Source organism: Chiloscyllium plagiosum, chromosome 13, assembly GCF_004010195.1.
Source record: "Chiloscyllium plagiosum isolate BGI_BamShark_2017 chromosome 13, ASM401019v2, whole genome shotgun sequence".
NCBI classification, from domain to species: domain Eukaryota; kingdom Metazoa; phylum Chordata; class Chondrichthyes; order Orectolobiformes; family Hemiscylliidae; genus Chiloscyllium; species Chiloscyllium plagiosum.
This window is the reverse complement of record NC_057722.1, coordinates 67,262,260-67,282,115: the sequence shown is the minus strand read 5'-3', so window position 1 is coordinate 67,282,115 and position 19,856 is coordinate 67,262,260. Positions and strand designations below refer to the sequence as shown.

At 42.9% G+C, this 19,856-nt stretch overlaps 1 protein-coding gene across 1 annotated transcript in view; it reads right to left on the bottom strand.

Moving 5' to 3' along the window:
* The window catches only part of LOC122556168 (ceruloplasmin), a 56,927-nt gene that overhangs the window by 19,140 nt on the left and 17,931 nt on the right, over window positions 1-19,856 (bottom strand). The window contains exons 6-12 of the mRNA XM_043702682.1: window positions 18,941-19,109; window positions 18,179-18,318; window positions 13,035-13,175; window positions 9,448-9,668; window positions 7,207-7,357; window positions 4,908-5,120; window positions 2,794-2,998 (exon numbers count right to left, since the gene is read on the bottom strand). Coding sequence (XP_043558617.1) covers window positions 2,794-2,998; window positions 4,908-5,120; window positions 7,207-7,357; window positions 9,448-9,668; window positions 13,035-13,175; window positions 18,179-18,318; window positions 18,941-19,109 — 1,240 coding nt within the window. The remainder of the gene's footprint in view (window positions 1-2,793; window positions 2,999-4,907; window positions 5,121-7,206; window positions 7,358-9,447; window positions 9,669-13,034; window positions 13,176-18,178; window positions 18,319-18,940; window positions 19,110-19,856) is intronic.

Here is a 19,856-nt window from a genome sequence, read left to right as displayed (position 1 = left end):
TAAACTGAAGTGAATATAGTCCTAACCAATCTAATGTCTCGATATACATCAGTCCTGCCATCCTAAGAATCAGTCTGGTGAACCTCTGCTTTATTCCTTCGATAGCTAGAACAACTTGCCTCAGATAAAGAGACCAAAACCACCCATAGTTACTCCAGATGTGGTCTCACCAAGGCCCTGTACAATTCGTAGAGTCATAGAACACCATGGAAATAGGTCCTTCAGCCCTACAAGTCTACACCAACCCACCGTAGATCAACCCACCTACACCCATTCCCCATTATTTCCCCATTCTCCAATTGCAGCAAGACAGCCCTGCTCTTGTATTCAAATCCTCTCACTACAAAGGCCGACATACCTTCTTCACCACATGGTGTGCGTGAACGCTTACTTTCAGTTACTGGTGTGCAAGGACACCCAGATCATGTTGCATCTTCTCCCTTTCCCAGTCTTTTGCCATTCAACTAATAACTGCCTTCCTGTTTTTGCTGCCAAAATGGATAGCTTCATATTTATCTACATTATACTGCATCTGCCATACACCTGCCCACTCACTCAGCTTGTACAAATCACACTTGTTATGGAAGAAGGTTGATCCAATCAATTATTCCCTGAGCAGACTATACCAAAGTCATTTGACAGAATGTCCCACCATCAGGATTTTCCAATGAGCATCAGAACCTGGGCACTGCCCATCAGATCTTTCATGCACTGCACGTTGCCATCAAGATGGCTGCAGTGGTAAAGGGACCGCTCCTTCTGGAATGCACCTTACAATGAAGGTCTGGAGGGAAATGTAATGAGTTTTGATGAAGTTCAACCTGAGCAGGAGCTCTTTCCAGGGATACACACCAAACATGGACCGGGTGCTGGCAGGTGGGACTGGATTGGGTTGGGATATCTGGTTGGTATGGACATGTCGGACCAAAGGGTCTGTTTCCGTCCTGTACATCTCTATGACTCTATGCCTCTATCTGCTGGAGGACCATCAACTCGGCAAAAGATGTTCTTTGGCCTGTCAAAAACTTGCTGGTCTTATAATGTAAAGAACTACCCTCCATTTGGTGCAGACTGGTCGTGTTCTAAAGTCCAGGCCCACAAGTAGAAGCTGTAAAGCTTGGGGAAGTCACTGCACAGGCAAGGTGGGGAAAGATTTCTGTCTAACACCTCTCAGCCACAGTGTAACAATAACACAGGTTCTGCCAGCCTCCTGGTCTTGGATTCCAGAACCTGCAGCTTTTTTTTGTCTCTTAAAAGGGTAGCAAGAAGCTGGCAACTTGCGGAAGCCCTCGGGCTAACAGCTTGTCGCTCAATGCACATTGCATGAATTTGAGAGACCTAACAGTGAAGATTGGCACTGGAGAAGAGTAATTTAATTCCAATCTGAAAAGTTTTGGAATATGCTTTTGGTATTTTATAAATAAAATATATTATTGCAAAATCCCCTCTTCAGGGAGCTGGAGGTTATCTTTTATTACAGTGATGAATGATATATGTCGAATGCCTGTTCTGAAGGAAAGTCATACTAGCCTTGAAACATTGACTTTATTTCTCTCTCCACAATCACTGCCAGTCGCAATTTCTCCAGCATTCTCTGTACTGTTTCCAATAGGATGATTGCACATTCCCACCTATCCTAATAATCTTTTAACCTCTTGCTATTCTATCTACCTTTGTCTTAAACCTTAAAAATGGCATAATCTTTTGAGGATGAGAATTCCAACAATTTCTGATCCTCTGAGAAATAGATGTCTCCTTAACTCTGTCTAAAATGATGTGGAGGTGCCAGTGTTGGACTGGGACTATAATCTGGTGTTGTGAGATTTTTATCTCTGTCTAAATTGGGCAACCCTTCATTTTTAAACAGAGTTCTCTGGTTCTTGAATCTTCCACACGAGGGAACATCATTTCCATAAGCACCCTGACAGGCTCCATCTGGATCTTAGGCGTTTCCACCTTGTAGTTACAAAACTCCAGCAGATTTACATCTGGTCTGTCCAGCATCTTTTCATAAGTCATTCTTCTCATTTCAGGTATTAGTCTCATAAAAGGTAAAATTGCCATAGTCTTGCTAAAACATTGGGGCTGCTCTTTGATTAGAGAGAGAGAGACGACTGGTGATGCTTTAACCTGAGGGTCACCATGCGTCGGCCAAAGTGAGAGGTTGAGAAGGAATGTCCTTCAGGATGACCTCAGCCAATGTGGGAATTGAACCCATATTACTGGCGTCACTCTAAGTTGCAAGCCAGCCAACCAAACTAACCCAACTCCCTATCAGTCCAATAAGCCGTTTTTGAAAGTGCCATTTAATTAGTATAACTCTTCTGCTGTTACCCCAGAGCCTTGCAAATGTTGCCATTTTCAAATATATATCTAATTTCCTTTTGAAAGTCCCTATTGAATCTGTTCCTGTCACTGTCTTGGGCTGTGTATTCCAAATAAAAAACCACCACATCATGGTAGCTCAGTGGTTAGTACTGCAGTCTCACAGTGCCAGGGACTCAGGTTCAATTCCTGCCTTTGGTGACTGCCCATGTGGTGTTTGCACATTCTGCATGCGTATGCTCTGGTTTCCTCCCACACTCCAAAGATATGCATTAGTAAATATACAGAATGGGTCTGGGTGGGTTAGTCTTTGGAGGGTTGGTGTGGGCCAAAGGGCCTGTTTCCATACTGTAGGGAATCTAATCTCATGCTGTTGACAATTTTCCATCCTGCCAACATCAGACACAGTCTTAGCCACCTCCAGTTTAGGCAACTTGTCCTGCATTTTCCTATCAATTGAGAAATTACCTTTCTTGGTGGAAGTGATGCATTTCAAGTTCCCACTGCCTGGAAGGTGAATAGTCCCATTCAATTTCAACAGCAGCAATGTAGTACTTCTTCTCGGAGTAAAACAGATCCGGCAAATCAAACATGGAGCATTTATTCACCGTGTAAAACTGCTTCATTCCTCCAGCGAAGTGGTCTGTCGTCTTGCAGGACACTTCAAATACTCCTGCACAAATAAAGGCTCGATCTAAGATGGATCAATTTATTCACATGACACTTTAAAGCTGTGTGCGATCTAACTAGAAAGCTATAATGTTGGATCAGAACTCGCTCTGTGAAAGATAGGTCAGTATCCCATCACCAAGTCACCCTTTATATACACATGAACTCTGACCAGCCAGTTCAGAGCCAGTCCCAAGAGTCAGGAGAATCACTGAGACTCCTGTTTATATCTGTCAGCCAGGGCTCCCTGATTGGACCAGGTTAACAGCCCCAATCAGGGATCTCATATTCAATGAGATCCATCTGGCCAACTTCATTCTAATCAGTACACTCTGACTTCCAATGATCGTAAAATACTCCAACTGCGCCATCCAATTGCTTCTTCAGTTATTCTAGGATTTTCACCTTTCCCACACAGTTTGGGGCTCCAGTCACTACAATTAGCCCTGTTTAAGTGAAGTCTTAATTTTAGGGTTGCTATAGGGATTTGGTATTTCCCTGGAGGTTTCATCACATGACATCACCACCCCTCCCCCCACCCCCAGATTCCAGCCAATTAGTTAGCCAACCTATCCATCACTGTCTCTGAGCCAATCGGAAAGCAAGAAGACTCATTATCTGATTGGGTGACCCTTCACCGTCAGCCAAACAGCACATCTCCCTACCTCCACCATTTTCAATACAGTCTTAAAGTCTAGCAAAGAGAAATGCGCAAAGAAAATGATTGGACAAATCAATCGTTTTAACATGGCCTATGACTTTTCCCCAGAGTTGCATAGACCAGTGGCCTGGAAATTGATATTTGATTCTACCAGTTCTATTCCTTAGTGCCAATCTCCTGTCTTTTCCCTGTATCCCCACACATCATTACAAGGCAAGTAATCAGCCAATGCCCCAAGTGAGCCTGCCTTCACCATGTTTCCAGGGAGTGGATGCCTGTGTGAAGCTTGTTGTTCTCACATCACCCTTGCTTCATTTGCATATTATTTTAAATCTGTGCTCTCTTGTTCTTTTTTCTTTGATGGGTAGGAACCGATCAATTACGGGTTACCAGACAGTTTCCAGTTCTCATGGAATTACATTCCACTTCTGGAGAGAATAAGCAAAAGGGTAGAAGGCTGGAAAATAATTCTACAAAGGCAATATATTATCGGGATGGGGTGGGCAGGGGGGTGCGGTGTGGAGAATAAGGAAGAATGAGGTAAGAAAAGAGTTTGGCAGCTTTGAAATCCTGAAAAAGAGCAAATTTGATTAGAAGACTTTGTAATGTGCCCTAATTGACACATTGAAGCCATACTGAGGAGTCAGAACATCCTTTTAGAAAGCCTGTAATGTCTGTCTTTTCTAGCTTTATTTCTCATTTTCTTAACTTATCCTATGTATATCTGTAATGTAGTGTAATGTTTTTCTTGTTTTTCTGTATTTTTTGTTCCTAAGCTTTGTACCTAGCTATTTTGTATCTAAGATGGCACCTGTGTTGGCAATATTGTCCCCTTTTCGCTGTGCTCTAATCCAATTTTCCATAATCCAAAAGTAGAGGTAAGAGAACTGGAGAAGCATTGACCATTCCAATAAGGTGAACAGAGAAAAGAAGGGCTAATGCCCGAAACGTCGATTCTCCCGTTCCCTGGATGCTGCCTGACCTGCTGCGCTTTTCCAGCAACACATTTCCATCTCTGATCTCCAGCATCTGCAGACCTCACTTTCTCCTCAGAGAAAAGAAAGGATCTATTAGTGGGGTAACCACCCAGGATCATTGATATACTTACGTCTTAGAAAGTGAATTAAGCCTCTCTAATTGTATCATGCATTAATGCTTCTTAGTTTCTTAAAGACGGCCATAGTATATTGTTATCAAAATTGTCAACCACAATATAAATATACATGTATATTGTGAATACATGCTACTATACCTGCACTGTCGGGTTGCATGATAGTTGTGGCTGAGATGTGTGGGAATAGATTGATCACGTCTCTTCTCATTCCTTGCGTGGTGAAGGTGTTGCCTTGGAAATAAATCCCATGGATATCAACTTCTGATCCAAGACCAAACATATGCCAGGACACTGTGTTTCCTTTGCACATCTCCAAACCTGGCTGATTGCCATACATGTATCCGTTGATGGCTAAAATCATAATGCAAAGCAAAAAATAAGAAAGCTTACAAAGGGTGACGTGTGTGTGTGTAACTATGAGATTTATACAAATCGTGATGATGGAGCTGATCAGCGAGAAGGCACCAGTATAAAATGAGCATGTGAAGAGAGAGCTCTTCGATGCTACATTAGAGAGCTGTGTTTGATAACCTACTATGAACAGATGTAAGTGAAGCATGTTACTGTGCATAAGGAATTGAAAAGCCTCACTTAGTGATAAGGAGAGGCAGCCTCAGCAACAGCATCTAGATACCCACAACCTAGAGATACCCCAGAATGTTACCTCAACATGCAGGTGGCAGTATTGGCTTAAATCACGAGATAAGACATTCATCACCCCTTTCTGATTTCTAACCCATCACGCAAAACTTCTCTCAGTGTCAGAATGAATCTATTTTTTGAGTTTGAATTGTCTGCACTCAGAGAGTAGTAAGGGTATGGAATGTTTTGCCTGCATCAGTAGTAGATTCGCCAAGTTTAAGTGCATTTAAGTCGTCATTGGACAGGCATATGGACGTACATGGAATAGTGTAGGTGGGATGGGCTTTAGATTAGTATGACAGGGCGGCGCAACATCGAGGGCTGAAGGGCCTGTACTGCGCTGTAATGTTCTATGTTCTAAATGTTATACCGTACTTATGGAACAGAAGTTATATCACACAACAAAGCTCAGAGTTTACTTGCCTATATCGATTTATATGTCACATTTTCCTCTTGTTCCATTTTGAATACACCATTCATAAACCAAATGAACTTTCTGTTTTTGACTAATTTCCAATGGGATTATGCCAGGTGGATTTTTTTTATTGAGTTGACATAGACAGGAATGTGTTGCCTCAAAGGGTGATGGTAGGAAGCTTAAACTTTGAAAAAGGGATTGGACATATATTTGAGAAAGAAACAATCATAAAATTGTGGAGAAAGAGATGTGGGTTTGGGTTTTAATTGAACAGCTCACATACCACAATGGACAGAATGGCCTTGTGTGCTGTTTGAGGCCACTGGACTCCAGTTCAGCAGAATGATTGTGCTGGGGTATTTCAATACATGAAACAAATACGCATATGCACCATAGGAACAAATACACATTATTGATTTTGGAATTCCATCATTTGATTTGATACTTGGGATTTTCATGGACCAAAATTGTTTTTTTTAGAAAAGGGACCCAAAACACAGGTATCACAGGACACACAGGTTAACCGAGGTTCCTGAAACCAGTGTGGATTAGACAAGTAACAGCCAGAGCTGAAATAAACCTTTTCACCTAAGGCAGTAAAACCTGTCAGCCCCCACACTCGGAGACATGAAGATGCCCTAATCTCCTATCTGATTTACACCATCATGAGAATCATTGCTGTTAGAAATGGAGCATCATCTGCACATGAAATAAACAAACCAGTTACTATTTCAAAGAGCTGTCTCCATCGTTGAGGCAGGGCAATGGGTTTTTGACTGCCAAGCTGGTTGTTGAAGATCATCTCTCTCACTATCCCTCTCTCTCTCTCTATCACTCTCTAGCCTCTCAAGAAGAAAGGCTCAGTGACAACACAGAGTGGAAAGAAACATCAAGAAACAAAGAGCTTGCAAGTTAACTGCAATACTCACCACTGTTGGTGGTCCTAGGAATCAACTAACCATCATAGTCCCAGGTTAAATGTGTGTGTGTGTTTGTGTGTGTGTGTATACTAATGAAAACCTTGCAATTATTCCTTACTGCTACAGCAAAAACTAGCTAACATTTTCACTGGAAAGAGATATCTCCATGAATTTATTGTAATCAAACGAGGAAGCTGGCAAATGGAGAGCTAATTCACCCCTCCTCACCCGGATGTGACTATTGTCATTCCAAATCGTTATATATTTGACTATATTGTACCAAGTCAAAATGAGCAATCACATAATGTAAGGAATTAATTTTATAAATAAGCAATTAATTCAAGAATGTTAAACTTGCAAGCATTATTTATCATATCTGAATTTTTTATTTTCAAATTAGAATGTTAAAGTATTAAATTTATTGGTAGAGATATCATCATGCATTTCAAAGACTTACAATGCATTTTGTTTGATTCTTGAAAGTCCTCATCTTCCTTATCGACAGCCTTGGGGTTAGTTGTAAACATCTTGATGTTGTCATCTAAATACCAGCTGAGATTCTCGTCAAACACCGTCGCTAGCAAATAGAATTCCTTGTCCACATTTTTCTGTATCAATGTCAATGAAAATGTACAACATTTAAAGCAGGATCAATGAAACAACAAGTAATTCGCTAAAGAATTACATATTCTCTGTACTGAAGGCCACACTTTCCAGTTAGCACTTGACACCAGTTTCTTCTGGAATACTATGTACAGTTCTAGTCACCTTGCTAAAGGGAGTCATGATTTGGAGATGCCAGTGTTGGACTGGGGTGTACAAAGTTAAAAATCACACAACATCAGGTTATAATCCAACAGGTTTAATTGGAAGCACTAGCTTTCGGAGTATCGCTTCTTCATCAGGTGGTTGACTAGAGGGTTTGACTTATACAGGGAGGCTGAATAAGTTGGGACTTCTTTCGTTGGAGCGTAGAAGATTGAGAAGTGACCTTAACGAGGTTTATAAAATTATGAGAGACATAGATAAGGTTAACAGCAAGGATCAGTTCATGAATTAGGATTTAGATTTAGAGGATTTAGAGACTGACATGAATGTAGAGGATTTCTAGGGTGAGAGGAGAAACATTTAAACATTTCACAGAGAGTGGTTTGTGTGTGGAATTAACTGCCAGAGGAAGCGGTAGGTGCAGGTACAATTGCAACGTTCAAAATACAATTGGACAGGTACATGGATTGGAAAGGTTTGCAGGAATATGGGCCAAATGCAGGCAAGTGGGACTTGATTAGTTTGGGAAACTTGGTCAGTATGGCGTTTGATCAAAGGGTCTGTTTCTGTGCTGTATAACTCTAACATTCTCTGTTCTCTAGGTAGAATCCTTGAGTTGGCTGGTGCTGATTTTATAATGTGGTAGGATGAGCAGGCGTGGTCTGGGTCTACTGCAGTTAGGAAATGGAATGAGCCTGGGCTACTGGCTTATGTCAAAACACGTACTAGCCATATAGCCAACTGAGCTTACATCCCCTAAAACCAAGCCATAAAAGCTTGCTGGTGAGAGCACATCTGGAGCACTCTGCATGTAATGGGACCCTTACCTAAGAAAAGATATTATTTCATTGGACGCATTTTAGTGAATATTTACCAGGATGAAGCATAATATGGGGGGATTGTTTTAAGAGCTAATTTAAACAGGTTGGGACTCTCCTCCCTGGAGTTGAGAAGAATGTGAGGTGATCTCCTTGATTCTTAATTGCCTTGACAGGTTCGATGCTGAGAGGATGCTTCCCCTCATGGGAGTGTTCAAAAGCAGAATTAAAGGGAGCAATTTTAAGACTGACATGAAGAGGAATTTCTTCTCTCAGAGGGTTGTGAGTCTTTGGAACTCCTTGCCACAGAGACCTGTGGGGGCAGAGATCACGTGTACATGCGAGGCTGAGATAGATAGATTCTTGTTCAGTCGGGGAACCAAGGGTTACGGGAAAAATGCAGGAAAATGAACATGAGGAATGATGGTTCAGCTATGATCCTACTGAATGGCAAAGCAGGCTCAAGAAGCCAAAAAGCCTACTCCTGCTCCTATTTCTTATGGTCTTACGCAATAATTTACGGAGGGATGTCCAGGTTTCTCACCCCGTTACACTGAAAGAATAGCAATGTATTTGGTTATTCTGATGAGTGGTCTGGATGGGAACTTGTAAGTGGTGGTATTCCTACGTTTCTGCTACCTTTGTCCTTCTAGATGGTAGTGGTCATGGCTGTGGAAACTTGGTGAATTTCTACAGTGCAGTTTGTAGATAGTGCACTCTGCTGCTACTGATTGTCGGTGGTGGAGCGAGTGGATGCTTTTGAATGTAATGCCAGCCAGGTGGGTTGCTTTGTCCTGGATAACGCCAAGGGGAACGAAGGGTTAAGGAGAAAAACGCTGGAAAATGGACTTGAGGAATGTCAGATCAGTCATGAACCTATTTCTCATGGCCTCATGGTCTTATAAAATGAGGTCTTCAGGACAGATAACAGAACTGAATAATTATACTCATAACAGATGAATAATTAATTGGAGAATCGTTGCCACAAGAATAAGAACGAAACATTTGTCATATATGGATTTAATCCTATTGTCTCTCTGACGTGACATCAACTGGTATTGCTGTCACTGGTATATCTAAGCTAGGGAGGATGACTAATTAACTTAATGTACCTGCTTCCCTTGAGAGTTTAGGGTGTTCTTCTTGCACACAATGAGAGGACCAACCAGACCAGAGCTGCTGTCCTTTATGGAATCCACAGCTGAAGAGTAGAGCCAAGTCAGGCAGTTTGGATCATTCTCACTCGGACCATACTCCTTTGGAATGCTCCATTCATAAATAAACGTTTGACCAGGCTGGACAAAAGGTGACCGAGGAGGCGGAGCCACGAATCCTGTCAGATACATTTTAATTTTAAAACCTTTGATGTTGATTCCTTTACCAGCAGACAATTCCAATGCATTTTTAGACACAAGGATAAAAAGGAATCCTGCACCGAGTGCGCAACTTCAATGCTGAAACATGTCCCAGTCAAACAAAATTGGGTACCACGCCAACCAGATGGCATGGGTGAACACCCCTGTGAAGATATCAGAAGGGGAAAGAATGAGGAATTTTGGGAGATAATTTCAGGACCTTGGAGCCTAGATTGTTGAAACCAATGTGGAGTGATTGGAAGGGAGATGTTCAGATATCTAGAGCCACTGGGGCAGAGAATTAAGGGATAATTGAGGCTTGACAGGTCATGGTGAGGTCATCCGTAGAATTAATCTCAACAAGTTTTTTTAAATTCACTCAAATGATGTGGGCATCACTGGCTAGGTTAACAGTTATTGCCCAGCCCCAATTGTCCAGAGATTAATTGAAAGGCACCTGTTGGCCAGAAGAGGTAAGGATGACAGATTTCCTTCCCTAAAGAACATTAGTGAACCAGATGGACTTTTATGACAATTGACTATTGTCATGAGGAAAACTTTCATTCCATTTTGCGAAATTCAAATTTCATGTCCTTGTTGGCAAAGCATACAATGGAGTTGAGAGAAGGGAGAATGGATAAATCCTTTGAAGGAACATTGAGAATGTGGAAATGAAGGGAACCCATTGCTGGGGAGTTGGTCTTGTTATCATCTGATAGGAGTGGTTCAACCTGTGGGATTTTCACTGAACAGAAGAGTGTATGGAAGATGTTGAGGGTGGAAGATGGGGTCATTCACTTCAAACACTGAGGAAGGGTAAGAAAAGAGGAATAATATTTCATCACAAGTTTGGAAATACATAATCCTCATTGAATAGTGTACTTTTAAGATGAGGTTAAGTGATTCCCTATCCATTTCCAGTTCAGCACCCTCACTAGATTGACCTGACCTTCAACTGAGCTCAAGAAAACCAGCTCATATAATTCCTACAGTGTGGAAGCAGGCCAATCAGCCCATTGAGTCCACACTGACCTGCCAAAGAGTATCCCACACAGATCCACCCCCTCCTACCCTTAACACTGTATTCCATGGCTAATCCATCTAGCCTGCACATCCCTGGACACTATGGGCAATTTAATATGGTCAATCCACCTAACCTGCACATCTTTGGACTGTGGGATGCAACGGGAGCACCCGGAGGAAACCCAGGCAGACACAGGGAGAATGTGCAAACACCAGACAGATGGTCGCTTGAGTCTGGAATTGAACCCAGGTCCCTGACTCTGTGAAGCAGCAATGCTAACCAGTGAGCCACTGTGCTATCCACAATATCCCAACAAAGCGATTTACAGCAAATGTACTGTCTGAGATTCTAGAAGCAGAAAAGCCTGGAGTTTTCAAGCTCTGGGCTGACTGTTGCATTTTTAGCTCAGTGTCAGTTCAGTTTAGTTTTGCAGATGGTCCTCTCTCGACAAAATCTCTTCTTCCCAACCTCACCTCATTATCTACCAATGACCTCCCAATCAATTTTAGTCCTGTTCTACCATCTGCCTGTCCCAGAAGAACTTGCCACTCCCCGGATATCCACTAGTAGATTGGCATTCTCAGTGCATGTTCCATCTTTAATAGGTTCAGGCAAGCAATGCCACTCTGAACCTGCCCTGCTGATTGAAGGGCCGTCTTCTCGAAGATGACCAAGAGGGGGAAAATACTGCCGCGATCCTCCGGCAGGGAAATGGTGGACTGTGTGGACTAGTGGAGGGTTGTCCTCTTCCCTGAGGAACACTGGAGGAGGCCATACCACCAGACCCTGGCAGCCTGCTCTGAGATTGCCATCCAGTCAGTGCCATCTCCAAAATGTGGAGGAACAGCCAGCAGTGACACACAGTCCTCCTCTCCTCCAGGCTCAGTGTCACACTCTTCTTTCTGTCACCTCACACTCACTCTATCTCTGCCACTGTGTCCACCTCCCACCAAGGTTCATGCTCCGCCACTTTCATGGTTTGCATGCGATATCTTCCCTCACACACTCTTGTTCCCCCTCAACCTCCCACTAACACAGCCTCTGTGCTGCCTACTCACTTGCCTGGATCGTCTTACCACTTTTCAACCGCCTGCACCAACGCTAAAGCTATGCCACCCACTCTCATCTCACTCAGTTATTCCCTTTCTTTCCCATTACAGGAGAAAACTGTTTGTAATGGGGCAGGAAGAGCCAAGAGAGAGGAAGGATTGCTCAATGTCAGGCTCCTTACCAGCTATGAGGAGCGAATCCTGCCCCTTGCTGGGTTATTCCTCTGGGGATGCTGCGATGTCAATGGCCCACCAACTACAAGTCCTTCCAACACACGCCAATGGCAGCTGCTAAGAGTGAGAGAGCTACCTGGTCAGTCAGGTGTTGGAAAGTCATTGGCATTTCTGCCTTCACTCTCCAAGCTGCAACCCCCATGGGAAAATGTATGTCACCATGGCAAAGTGGACTCATGGCTGAATTGACTGGTGGATGGTGTTGACCAGATTGGTACCACAGAGTTCGATTCCCCTGTTCAGGCTGGAGTGGAATTGGAACGTGCCTCCTTACCCTCACCATAGTGGAGGCTGTGGCCTGGGGCAGATTTCAAGCAAAAAATCCAGGACGAATGCTGGCCTTTATCACAAAACACTTGCAGTAAAGCAATAAAGAGTAAAGTCAGAGAGAGAACATCTGGAATATCCTGTGTACGCTCAGGACAGTGATATTGAGGTACAAATGCAATCAGGGGATTTGGGGATAGCAGAGGAAAATGGTGCTGAGGCAAATGATCAATCTGGAAGGTAGCACAAACTTGAGGAGCTGAATGGCCTTCTCCTGCTAGCCCTGTGCCTACATTTAAATATGACACTTTCCCATTTCCTGTGGCTCTATCATAGAATCCCTACAGTGTAGAAACTGGTCATTTGGCCCAATAAGTCCACACCGACCCGCCTAAGAGAATCCTACCCAGACCCACTCCCCTACCCTATTACTGTACATTTCCCCTGACTAACGCACCTAATCTACACATCCCTGCACATTATGGGCAATTTCCCATGGCCAATTCACCTAACCTGCACATTTTTGGACCACGGGCGAAAATCAGAGCACCGGGAGGAATTCCAAGCAGATACAGGGAGAATGTGCAAACTCCACATAGACAGTCACCCGAGGCAGGAATCGAACCCAGGTCCCTGGCACTGTGAGGCAGCATTGCTGACCACTGAGCCACCATGCCACCCCCAAAGTTATAAATAATCTTTAAGATCTGTCCTTAAGGTCAGAATGCATCCAACATTTTTGACGGGTGAATATTTTTAGGCTGCATTACCCGATGTGGAAGTTTGGTATTTGGCTCCTTCAGAATCTTTGTCATAGAGGACTCCGTGAGCTTGAATACTGTACATGTGGCTGGCATTGTTCCAGAAGGTCACCTTGATCCTATCCCCAACTTCGGCTTTAATGACAGGTCCTGCAGAGAGAAACATGATCACAGTTAGCAGTTTCTTCCTGCAGAGTACATGATAAAAGAGTCTACAGTATCTTGCACTGAAAGTGACTGAGACCATAAAGCATGTTTAATGTATAATTCTGCATCTTCACACGAAGGGTGAAATCCCAGTCAATGTCAATGGGCAAATGCTTTTGACAAACTCACTTCATTCACTTGGTGGCGATAGCCCTACAAGACGTAATATAATGTGGGAAAATGTGAAGTTAGAAGGATGAATACAAACTGCAGAAAGCTGCAACACAAAGGATCTTGGGGGAACTTGCACACAAAACACAAAAAGTTAGCACATAGTTACAGCAGGTAAGGCCAATGGAATGTCAGGCCTTATTTCAAAGGTGTTGGAATAAGAGAGTCTTACTGAAATTGTGCAAGGTGCAGAAGAAACCATGCCTGAAGAACTGTGAGCAGTTTTGGTCCCTTTATTTATGAAAAGATGTTATTACATGGCAGAAAATTCAGAGAATTTCACTTGGAGATCCCTGCTATGAAGGGATTGCCGTAGGAGCAAAGGTTAAACAGGTTGGGACTCTACTCACTGGAGTTGCGAAGAATGAGAGGTGATCTCCTTGAAACATATTGGATTCTTAAAGGGCTTGACAGGGTCAATACTGAGAGGATGTTACTCCTTATGGGAGTGTCCAAAAGCAGATTTAAAGGGAGCAATTTTAAGACGGACATGAGGAGATAATTCTTCTCTCAGAGAGTTCTGAGTCTTTGGAACTCCTTGCCACAGAGAGCTGTGAGGGCAAAGTCATTGTGTATATTTAAGTCTGAAATAGATAGATTCTTGATGAGTAGGGGATTCAAAGGATACAGGGAAAGGACAGGAAAGTGGACGTGAGGAATGTCAGATCAGCTGTGATCCTATAGACTAGCAGAGTAGGCTCGATGGGCTGAACGGCCTACTTCTGTTCCTAGTTTTTATAGTCTAATAGCCTTATACAATGCCTTCAGGGAGGGAAGCCAGTACTTTGAAAGAATGGCAACATATTTGGTGATTATGGTGAGTAGTTTGGTGGGGAACTTGGAGGTGATAGTGCTCCCATGTGTTTGCTGCCCTTGTCCTTCTACATGGAGGTGGTCGTGGGTGTGGAGCCTTGGTGCATTTCTGCAATGCATCTTTTAGGTAATACACTTTGCTGTTACTCAGCATTAGTGGTGGAGGGAGTGGAGGCTTGTGGATGTGGTGCCAGTCAAGTGGGCTGCTTTGTCCTGGATGGTGTCAAGCTTCTTGAGTGTTGTTGGAATTCTAGGCATCCATTCAAACGGGGAATATTCCATCACATTTCTTCTGGATGATGGTCAGACTTTGGTGAGTCAGGAGGTGAGTTACTTCAAGTGGATTATGGTCAAACATCATATCATCTGGGAAGCAGCTCATTCCCAACCCAGTGATGGTCATCAGCTTCCCAATCAGAGTCGAGGTTCCAGTTAAAGTATAGGCTAATGCAGGAAGTTAATGCAGGGCAAATCATTTTTGACTAATTGAAGATGTAACAAGCAAAGTGGACAATGGGGATCCAGTAGGTGTAATGTATCTGGACCTCTGGAAGGTATTTAATAAGGTGCCACACTATAGGTTAATTCACAAGGTTGGATCATATAGGATTGGGGGTAATTTATTACCTTGGATAGATGATCAGCTGATGGACAGAACACAGTGTTGGGATAAATGTTTTTTTTGGGGGATGGCCAGATGTAACCAGTGGGGTGTTACAGGGTTCAGTCCTTGGGCCCCAGCTATTTACAATCTACATTAACGACTTGGATACAGGGAGAGAAGCCTCTAAAGCCAACTTTGCGGATGAGACAAAAATAGGCAGGATGGTAAATTGCAATGAGGAAATAAGAACCTTACAAATGGATATAGATTGGTTAGGAGAGTGGGCCAAAATGTGGCAGATGGAGTTTAATATGGATAAGTGCGAGATCATACATTTGGGTCAGAAAAATGGGAAGGCGACCTATTATGTAAATGGGGAGAGACTTCGGCGTGCTCCAATTCAGAGGGACCTGGGTGTCCTCGTTCATGAGTCATAGAAAACTAGTACTTATGTACAGCAGATAATCAAGAAAGCAAATGAAATATTGACTTTTATAGCTGAAGGAATAGCATATAAAGGTAAGGAATTATTGTTGCAACTATACAAGGCATTGGTAAGACCGCACCTGGAATATTGTGCACAGGTTTGGTCCCCTTATTTGAGGAAAGATGTAGTGGCATTGGAGGCAGTTCAGAGGAGATTCACTAGATTGATGCCAGAGATGAGGGGTTTGTTGTATGAAGAGAGATTGAACAGGTTAGGCCTATACTCTCTGGAATTTAGAAGAAAGAGGGGAGATCAAATTGAGGTATTCAAGATGATAAAAGGTGTGGGTAAAACAGATGTGGAGTGGATGCTTCCTCTTGTGGGGCATTCTGGGACAAGAGGGCATAGTCCTAGGCTAAGGGGGAGCAAAGTTAAGACAGAGTTGAAGAGAAACTACTTCTCCCAAAGGGTTGTGCATCTGTGGAATTCGCTACCCCAAAGTGCGGTGGATGCTGGGACAGTGAGTAAACTTAAGGAGGAGTTAGACAGATTTTTGATTGGTAATGGTTTGAAGGGTTATGGGGAGAAGGCAGGAAAATGGGGGTGAGGAGCAAATCAGCCATGATCGAATGGCAGAGCAGACTCGATGGGCCAAATGGCCAAATTCTGCTCCTTTATCTTATGAACTTATGAACATGTAATGTTGCCCATGTGAATGCTAACTGTACACTTCTCCATTATATGAAGTGATTCCAAAGTCTTCAACCTGATGAAAACCAAAAGAGCTGCAGATTCTGCAAAACAGGAATTGCTGGAAAAGCTCAGTAGGTCTAGCAGAATCCGTGGAATGCAATCAAAGTTAACATTTCAGATTGAGTGACCCATCCTCAGAACTGAGTTCTGAGGAACTTGACCTGGAACGTTAACCCTAGTTTCTCTCCTCAGATGCTGACAGATCTGCTTAGCTTTTCCAGTAATTTCTGTTTTTGTTTCAACCTAATGAATATTGTTTCTGTCTCTGTAGCTGAGCTTTTCCAGGATCCTGCATTTCAAAACAGCGTATGAGACAGTGGAAGAGCTGCTTGTACATGGGCTATTCGGTGTCAGAAGCCATTAAAGGGCTTAAATGAATTGCAGATTTGTTCTAAATGCTGAAGAAAGTTGCCCCAATCATCACAAACTAGTCTTTCTATATATTTTAATTCTTGAAGTGTTCTTTGCGCAAAATGGCACCTGTGGAACAGGAATTTCTGTCAACAGCTCCAGTGTTTCGATTAAGAGGTTACAGTATTGTAAGATGTTCTTGCTCCTTTGTTGTCAGCCTGTCTGTTGGGTCTAAAGATCTTAGGGCCCCACACTTGGCAATTGGCTTAATAAACTGCAATAGTTCAAGTGGCAATGTTGTTATCAGATGGCCCAGTAGATAGTAAATGCATGTGAGACATTTTTTATCTGTTAGGTATTTCTTATCAAAAATCTGTCTGGAGTTAAAGGGGTGAGTGAACGAGAATCTTGGATGTTGGACTTTGTATCTTACTGTAAAATGGGTGATATGTGTTTGACAACGTTTTCGACATCTCTCCCCTGTTTTTATCTATGATGGCTTCAGTAGAGCTAAAACTAGGGCTAGAGGTAAAACAAAATTCCTATTGCATAAAGTCAAGATCTATTCATTGCCTCTCCCTTATATTGATTGATTGTTGTCACATGTACCAAGATAAAAGAAAAAGTGTTATTTTGTGTGCTATATAGGCAGATCTTACCATATCAAATGCATTGGGATTGGAGAGCAGAGTGCAGAATATAATGTTACAGACATTGAGAGAGATCAGAATTCACATTTGAGAGGTCTGTTCAAAAGTCTGATAACAGCATGAAAGAAGGTGGTCTTGAGTCTTTTCATACATTAGTACCAATTTTTACATCTTCTGCTTGACATAAGAGGTGGGAGAGAGTATACCAGGTGGGAGGAGTCATTCATTATGTTGATTGCTTTCTCAAAGCAGTGGGAAGTATGGATGGAGTCATGGAGTCATAGAGATATACAGCACAGAATCAAATCCATGCTGACCAATTACCCTAACCTAATCTCGATCCATTTGCCAGCACTTGACCCATATCCCTCTAAACCCTTCCTATTCATATACACATCCGGATGCCTTTTAAATGTTGTAATTTTACCTGCCTCCACCACTTCCTTTGGCAGCTTATTCCATACACATACCACCCTCTGTGTGAAAATAGTTGCTCCTTAGGTCTCTTTTATATCTTTCCTCTCTCACCCTAAACCTATGCCCTCTAGTTCTGGACTTCCCCATCCCAGGGAAAAGACTTTGCCTATTTACTCTTTCCATGCCCCTCATAATTTTATAAATCTCTACAAGGTCACCATTCAGCCTTCGATGCTACAGGGAAAACAGCCCCAGCTCGTTCAGCCTCTCCCTATAGCTCAAATCCTCCAACCCTGGCAACATCCTTGTAAATCTTTTCTGAACTCTTTCAAGTTTCACAACATCTTTCCAATTGGAAGGAGACCAGATTTGCATGCAATATTCCAACAGTGGCCTAACCAATGTCCTGTACAGCCGCAACGTGATCGCCCAACTCCTGTACTCAATACTTTGACCAATAAAGGAAAGCATACCAAACGCCTTCTTCACTATCCTATCTACCTGCAACTTCACTTTCAAGGAACAATGAACCTGCACTCCAAGGTCTCTTTGTTCAGCAACACTCCCTCGGACCTTACTATTAAGTGTAAAAACCCTGCTCTGATTTGGTTTTCCAAAATGCTGCACCTCGCATTTATCTGAATTATGGACGGATGAACGTTAAAAGTGCTGAGACTTTGTTGTATGGTAAAATACATCACTTATCAGAATGGAATATCAAACTGGAGCAATTGAAGAAATTTCTCAATATAATCTTTACCAAGTATTCCAAGATGCTGTTCCTGTTGCGTCCGCTGCTTCTGCGTTTTAAAAGTGTCACTTGTGTATTCTCTGTAAACAGCTTTTTTGTATTTTCCTCCAATTCTTTTCTCTCCTTTTTCAAAAAATGTCACAGAATCACTGCAGGTACAAGAGCATAATGCAATTAATGAAGATTATATTACGCCCTCCACAATTAATGTTACTGTTCACCCCATTCTCCTTTCTGCTCAGTCAAGCCCCTTTCTCAAGATGGCCACTGGTTCAGTTCAATCAAGAATATGGGGATTCAGATTCCTCTTCGTACATATGTCTGTTTGTTTTAATTATGTGTTGGACGTGGGTGTCTCTGGCTAGAGCAACGTTTATTGCTCGTTCCCTAATTGCCCTGCGAAGGTGGTGGTGAGCTGCCTTCTTGAGCTGATGCAGTCCATTTGGTACATGTCACTGATGGTGTCACTCTGCATTGGAAGTCAATTGTCCAATCAACCAGTGGCAGATAGAAAACCATGCACTCACTCAAGTGGACAGAAGCTCATGCAACCACACAAAGAGAGCCATGGTTTCCGCATTCATTTCCCAGTGAAGGAACCTGCTAGCAAGGGGGCTCTGTACTGGGTTTCTATGATTCTAAGAAACACATCCCAATGCATTCGAACCAATATCATATCCCAAGTCTAGAAATTTGTCCACAGACTGACATTTTCTCCTGGCTTGGCTACTTCTCTTGCACATACATACACAATGGCTTCCTGCAACATACCTGTGTGGACTGGTTAAAGGCTTTGCTGTGAATTGGTCCAGACCAGATGGTGCATAGTCCCAGATGATTTCCTCTGCAGCAATGTAATAGCGTCTTTCATTTCCTTCACGCGTAGGCTTTTTGGTTTTCTTTTCATAGTCTACAACATCAAATAAGGCTTGCATTCCAGCTATAACCATAAAAATAATCACGGTTATTATCGGGAATGGTGAGTGGATGCCTAAGTTAGAAGGCCAAAGGTTGGAGCTTTGTGGTGAACAGTGACTCTTTGGCACTTTCTGCCTTGGAGACTGTGGTGTTAGACTCAGTAATTTCTGGAATTGGATTTAAGTTTGGGAACACCGAAGTTCTGATTCAGAATATTGGACTAAAGACCAACAGATTACTAGTGTCCAATAGGTATGGGGTCCTGAACCCATTGTAAAGATATTGGGGGCCCCAGAAATGGAGATTGCACATTCTCCCCGTGTCTGCGTGGGTTTCCTCCAGGTGCTCCGGTTTCCTCCCAGAGTCCAAAAATGTGCAGGTCAGGTGAACTGGCCATGCTAAATTGCCTGTAGTGTTAGGTGAAGGGGTAAATGTAGGGGAATGGGTCTGGGTGGGTTGTTCTTCGGAGGGTCGGTGTAGACTTGTTGGGCCGAAGGGCCTGTTTCCACACTGTAAGTAATCTAATCTAAAAAAAACTGCACTTAATGGTAATTGTGGCCCTATCGGACTAAAAGTGTATGCAAGGAGGAGAAAGTGAGGGCTGCAGATGCTGGAAATCAGAGCTTAAAAATGAGTTGCTGGAAAAGCGCAGCAGGTCAGGCAGCATCAAAGGAACAGGAGAATCGACATTTCGGGCATAAGCCCTTCTTCAGGAATGAGGAGGGTGTGCCAAGCAGGCTATGATAAAAGGTAGGGAGGAGGGACTTGG